A 6,990-nucleotide genomic window follows, 5' to 3' on the forward strand; every position below is an offset into this window, starting at 1 on the left:
GGTGGAGGTGAGAAAGGTGTGGGGTTCAGCAATTCAAAAAAATAAATAAAAACACATCTAATTCCTCATCCTGCTCTCTCATTATAACCCTAAATGATGCTTCTGTGGGAGAGCAGGGACTAGCGGTGCCATGGAATAATTGTTTGGTGAAATGTGGTTTGATGAGATTAGAGAAAAGATGGACGGGGCTTAAGTCATGAACAGTGCTGTTTCTGGTGAGATAGCTGAGCTACAGTGTGCCAGTAATGAGGTAGAAGAGACTTGCTCGTCACAGCCTTTGCTTTACTCATTAGTGGGAATGTCACGGGCTTGGGAAGCCTGCAAGGACCAAAGTGCCCACTATGAGGCAGTCAGGAGAACAACTCGATTCTTGATAATTAACACTCTATATTGAGATGAAAAACTTCAGAAAGAACCTCTGGAAATGTCAATGACTTTTCACAGAGTAAAACTTTTAAAATCAACCAGAGCAAATACCTCTTGAACTCCAGATCCAACGGCTGAATGACTCTTGTTTGTCTCACTAGACACTTCGTGGGAAGCATCATTTTCTGTCTTGCTACATTAATATCTGTCCCCATTATTAGTCTGCTGTTGGCAATCAACTCACAATCTCCCATTAAAATTTGCTTCTTCAGCTCAAAGCTTCTGTTGGGCAGAAACACCCTTCCAGTAGTCCAAAATATCATGAAGGTCCTCGTCCTTAGCAAACTGCACCTTCTTACGCAAGGCATGACCAGCGGCTATATAAGATGCTTCCTCTCTGGGGCTTTTCTTGTAGGGTCGAAATCGCTCCCAGATTCGCAGTGTGCTCTCCGATGAGTACTCTGGACTGGAGGAGTAGCCAGAGTTGTAGTTGTGGTGACGGGACGGTGAGAGCTGGGAATAAGTGGCTGTGGCATCCCTCTTGGTACGCCCCAGTGGCTTGAGGAACGAAGCCTTTTGGGCTGGTAAGGGTGACTCGTTGCCACCCTCATAGTAGAGTGCAGGAAAGGAGTGGCGGTGCTCGGAGCTGTGGTAATCTGACTGAACCTCCAAGTGGTGCTGCTGCTGTCCTTGGCCAACAACCCCACCTCCACCACCATTACTACACCCCATCCCGCCACCATTCAAGCTCACCCCTCCACCGTTTATGTTTCCCATCCCATTCCCATTGCATCCCCCAACTCCACCACCGCCTCCATTTCCAGTCCCTCCACCACAACCCACAGGACTACCCTTTTCTGGGTACTTAGGAGGATCGCTGCGCTGCTCAGGGATATCCACACTGTACACTCTTGTGTTCTTTACAGATACTGCTGGAGGTGCACCACAACGATTCTTCACCACAGAAGTGTCAGCACTCAACTGCCTCTGAAGCGGCCGTACGGCATTAGCTGGGGGAGGGTCACGGTATGGAGGGGAGAGAAACCCACCTCCGCTGATGCCAGGCCGCTCAGACAGGGGCATTACCAGGGGCACTGGGGCCATGGAGGGGTGAGGTTGCTGATGTAGCTGTGGATGAGGCTGAGGGTGTGACTGAGGGTGTGGCTGGGGATGTGGCAGGGAGTGTGACTGGAGATGTGGCTGTGGATGTTGCTGAGGATGAGCTTGAGAATGCGGCTGAGGATGTGGCTGGGAGTGAGGCTTTGAATGCACTTTTGGAGACGAGGCCATAATTTGATCACCTGGGTGACCTGGAGACAGAGGGAGGAGGTTGCGGGGAAGAGACGCGATGCAAGGAGGCTGGGAGGAGGAACCAGAGGTTGCATTTTCAGCTGTGGTCACAACATTAGCTGAAGCATCAAGTTTCAGGGCATCGATGCAGTTGTTGATGATCTGATTGACTTTGTCCACCTCCTTGGCAATGGTGGAGATCTCTGATGCTGAGCCACGGCCGTCGTCATCCGAATCCTCCCCAGCCTCTGTCCCATTCTCTGCTCCACCTCGCATATCAACAACTACTTCCCCTCCGACCCCTGCCCCTCCAGCCGCCACCACTCCATCTCTGCCTTCCCCTGCCACTCCTGCGGTCCTCACATCCATGTAGTTCCCTTTACCACCCATTGCTTCAGAGAAGGCAGTCGCCATCTTTTCCACCTGTGGCAAGGTAGAAAGACGGGAGGAACTAGTGTTGGCTGAACCGTGGAGCATGCCTGTACTAGAGGAGGCAGAATGGGGCAGCTTGCCCCCTGTTCCTCCTGAATGGTGGTGCTGGTGATGAGCCTGCTCCTGGAGACGCTGCATGGCGCCTGAGTCATTGGCTACTGCTGCAGCTGCCTCTGGGCCATACCTGGAAAATGACAAATTCATGTTTAGACAGAAAACTCATCTAATGCTATATTATGTAGTTTTTGTGAGCTGACTTCCTTATTTGGACTCAGTGATGCCATAGGATCACAGAATCCTTGCTGTTCTAATTAAAGTTCAAAGAAATTATGGAAAGTGTATGGCCTACGGGCTGCATACAGAGTATGGCTGCGAACAATGTTTAGGTTATTGCTTGTAATTAGAATAAATGAGGCTTTTCAAACATACACATCAAAATAAAGCAATGCAGCACAACACTAATGAACTGATGCCAAAGCATAAATTGCAAAGAAATCAATTATACCCAAAGGACACACATTATTTCAATCATTTCTGTTGTGCGTAAAACCACTCTTGATGCATAAAACAATGCTGTAATGTGGCTGTAAGACTTTCATTAAAGAAAATTTGAAAGAGTCTCCTACCTCATCTCCAGAATGGTTTTCTTCACACTTATAGCCTTTTCCTTTTCTTCTTGGATTCGCCGCCGCCTGAGACAGTAATAGACTAATCCAAGGACGATGACCATGCCAAACAGACATCCAAGGATGGTCATAATGTAGTGGGTAGTTGTGGATGGATTAGTCCGAGGATCCCCAGGCTCCATTGCCCGTGTAGTAAATGACAGACATGTGTGATTGTAGCGCTGAGTTTTGCTTACGGAAGCCACACAAAAGGTGTAGTTGGTGTGTGGGCTGAGCTTAGCCAAATGGATTATTTCCTTCTTGTTTTTCAGAGGCATTATGTCTTCTGTAAAACTGTGGTTGACCTTGGAGAGAATGTACATCTTACTGTATGGTCGTGGGATTTGCACTATCAGAGAGGCAGTGTAGAGGGAAACAGTTTGAAGCTTCATAGATATCTGATGGTTATAGTTTGGGTCGGGAGTGGAGTTTATGACTGGTTGATGGTAGAGACCTTGGTCTGGGTTGTCCAAACCCATCCCTGAGCCATCTTGTTCTGGGATCTGGGAAGTCATCCCCGGAATTATTGAGCCATCGCGACACATGGACAAAAGAATAAAACGGGCATTCCTCCCATGTCCAGGCACGGGGCTCAAGAGTGGGTAACCAGTCATTTCTGGAGGGGTCTCACACTGGAGGCGATCATAGGTGTGGGTGACATTGTTGAACTCCTCCAGCCAAGTGAGAAAGCTGTATAGCTCGCAGACACAGTGAAACGGGTTTCCTGCTAGTTCACACACCATCAGCCTATTGAGGGTAGTGAAGGTAGACGGATCAAGACGGGCCAACTTATTGGATGATAAGTCCAGGCTGCTGAGGTTGGGGCACTCCCAGAAGGCATTGTTGGCAATGACCTCAATGAGGTTGTGTTGCAAGAAGAGACACTGCATTCGACCCAGACCTCGTAACATGCCCTCTGTCAGGTTGGTGAGTTTGTTGTAGCCCAGCTGCAGAACCTGTGGCAGGGTGAAAAAGATACAGCTTGAAGACAAAGTAAAACTATCACTACTCATTTTCACAATATTATTTGAAATCGTGTTGGACCTGGGGGTTCTGTTTCTTGGATTTTGGGAAACAGCTTATAATATAATTTTGCATACATTTAAAATACATCTTGAATAATGCAGCCAAACTTGACAGATTTAATGAGCAGCATAATAATAGATAGAAAGGTAATATTAAAGTTGTTTTTCCACAATGGAAAGTTTATTTCATTAAATCTTCTTTATGGATTTGTTTAAAATTTTTCAGCAATTTAACGTCACCATAAAATAACGAGATAATAAAGAAGAATAAAGAGTTATAGAAAAAAATGCCACAATTGTCAGGACTCTGCCAGTCTCATCAAATTAAGAACCTTTCATCAAGTTCCTTACCCTTTTCCATTGCCAACCAATCAAGTGAGGATAACTAAAACTTTAAAAAATGAAAAAACCAAAAGTGAATTTTGTTCTTGGTTGCAAACCTGCAGGTTGGCCTGTCCGGCAAAAGCTCCATCCTCGATGTAACTGATCTCGTTCTTGGTAAGATTTAGGTCAGTAAGGTTTGTGAAGCGATACATGGAGGTGAAAAGTACTGCCTTAATTTTGTTCTCATTGAGCCTCAGATCATGAACCTGGGGAGAGAAAAGAGAGATGATCACATTCAAGTGACGTACTGCAGTCTCAGGAAGCCTGAGAGGAAGATCTGAACTCTTGTCCAAAAACAGCTGCCAAGAGCACATTGCACTTCTTAATATAGAGGTTTGCAGTTTAATGAGTTATCGCCCCAATTAAACATCAGATATAAATTAGCTGGGAGTTAATCACAGGCGGTTTGCAACCAGCTGTACATCCCTCCTGGGATTGGCTGGCAGAAGTAAATGTTGATATGCAGAGTGGAATATAGTCCCATATCATATCCAGCAGGTATGTGTCTTTCATATTGCATTCTCAGTTTTAATAGTTGAGTCTCATTGTTGTGAATTTTTATTTATATATTTATTTTTAATGTAGAACAAACATCTATGAGTAGGAATATTGTGAAACGAATCAAGTGACCATCATGTCTACAACAGTGGTGAAAGGAATGGTGATGGTTCCATGTTGCTTAAAAACCAGCAGGGAAATTTGCAAGACAGTGACAGAAATGCATTATCAAGAGGATTGTTATGCAAGGAGATCAATGTGAAGAATTGGTTTCAAAGACAAAAGGTGATGCGACAAATATGAAAGTTTGAACACGAACCAAGACCTTTAAAAAAAAAAAAAAAAAAGTATTTTAGTTGCCTAAACCTAAAAATATAGAGAACACACAGTTTCTGGCGTTTTGAGGGAATGCACATCATTGGTGTTTTTGTTTCAGAAGAATTTCATGTTTACACCCCAACATTTTGAACCCTATTGTTTTGTAAATAGACAACCAAAATGCAAGAAAACTTTTTCATTTTTATTGGAAAATGTGTAAATGGAGCCTCGATCTTGTCGACAAAGATCAATACAACCTGATATTTATGTCATCCATGCCACTAAATTAATTCAATTTAACAATGATACCATTTTGATGTTAGAGGGACCTACTTTCTTTTGGTTGACTCATTCTCTCTCGTGTTTACTCTTTTCTTTGTAGGTATGGATAACATCAAGCTCACTTTCAAAGCGATTAAAGCTAATTCACACCGAAACAGGCCAATCACATCAAACATTTTCAAATTTAGGTAAAGCACAGCTCTGACCTCTAAAGTGAGTACATGCAGCACATATAGGGCCTCAATAAGTATTGTACTTGTTGATGTTGAACTTCTTATGGAATTTCACTATGAAATATTTTGTATTTAACAGGTGCTGGTTTTCAAATGGAATAAAACACCTCAACACCCCAGTCCATGGGTGTCAAACACATTTTAGTTCAGGGGGCACATATAACCTGATTTTGTCTTGAGTGGGCTGGACAGGTAAAATAGTGTCATAATAGCCTTTACATTCAAACTGGAAAGTTTTTCTTTGTCATGGCACAGCGGATATGTAATGAAAATGTCTATAGTTTCAAAAAACTAGACAGTTATTAGTGAAAATGACCATAATCTCTACATGAAGTCATTTTTAATGACAAATTCTGGTGCAAAATACAGTGGAATGTGCAAAACACAACTCCTATAGCTGTTGCATAATGCATATTTACCCTGACAGCATGGCTTTGAGACCAATGCTGGTTTGCCCGAAAGGAGGTAGAGATTTTTCATGGCAGCATCAATGATATACTTTGAAAAAAAATAAAAATTTAAATCAATGGTTTCTTTGACATTTTTATAATTTGATTGGTGGTTTGGCCAGATCAGAGCATCTTGTTGGCCAGTTTTGGTCCACGGGCCTCATGTTTGACAACTCGGCCCTAATCAGGCTGTAATCTCCCGGTCGGTAGGTTGTTCTACATATAATGCTACTGCATGAAAGAAATACAGGAATTAAGCTTACAACCCTGGTAAGAAGCATCCCCATAGCTGTCTTCTTCACACATCATTGTTATTGTAACTATTTATTGCTTTGTTAATTCCAACAGAACCTTCTAAGTGTAGGCGGTTTTGCTGGTCTGTGTGCCTGATTCATTAGGGTAAATTAACTCATATAATCCACAACCTACCACATATATTGTACTGAGAGAGGATTATAAAATAAAAGAGTCACCGTCAAAATCATTCCCACATGCTTTTACACTAACACTGCCATTGCACAGGATGTATCCTGTGTAACAGATGTGGCTGTGGTGGTATTTAAAAGTCTGCAGACACTGACCGTGCTGTTGATGTGCTGGGGAATGGTTTCATATGGAGGCTGGTTCTGACTGCAGATAGCCAGCCAGACGTAGCCTTTATCCCCCTCTATCAGCCAGCAGTCGCCGTTCACCGTGCTGGGCAGGCGGAGAAGCAGCAGAGCGGGAAGCAGGAGGTAGAGGGAAAGGGCGGGAGATGGGGAGGACGAACGGAGTCTGCCGGCCATGCTTTTGGATTAGGAAGGAGCGTTTCAGGTCGCCTGAGTGGACAGGAGCAAAAAGAAAAAGAAAAAGGAAAAAAAAAAAAAAACAGGAGCAGAATGGAAGGAAGGTAGAATGGAGCAGTTCAAATTCAAAGCTGAAAGGTCGTCGCCAGCCGGGAGTGAGTGGGCCAAATCGGAGTTGAGCGAAAGGTTAGCAGAAAAAATGGGCTTCTTCTTGACAATTAGAGCTGAGCTTGCAGCGTGGCACCAAATCTCTGCCCCATTTT

The 6,990-nt window shown here is 44.0% G+C and overlaps 1 protein-coding gene across 1 annotated transcript; it reads right to left on the minus strand.

Moving 5' to 3' along the window:
- Nucleotides 1–639: 639 nt before the first annotated feature.
- LOC308109705 (protein phosphatase 1 regulatory subunit 29-like) lies at nucleotides 640–6,727 on the minus strand (the record flags this gene model as incomplete). Its single annotated transcript, XM_080463468.1, has 5 exons — nucleotides 640–1,494; nucleotides 1,639–2,272; nucleotides 2,715–3,709; nucleotides 4,219–4,368; nucleotides 6,524–6,727. The coding sequence occupies 5 exons, from the start codon at nucleotides 6,725–6,727 to the stop codon at nucleotides 640–642; spliced, it is 2,838 nt and encodes a 945-aa protein (XP_080319594.1).
- Between the last annotated feature and the right edge of the window lie 263 nt (nucleotides 6,728–6,990).

The sequence above is a fragment of the Lipophrys pholis genome, assembly GCF_963383615.2.
Source record: "Lipophrys pholis genome assembly, chromosome: 5".
NCBI lineage: Eukaryota > Metazoa > Chordata > Actinopteri > Blenniiformes > Blenniidae > Lipophrys > Lipophrys pholis.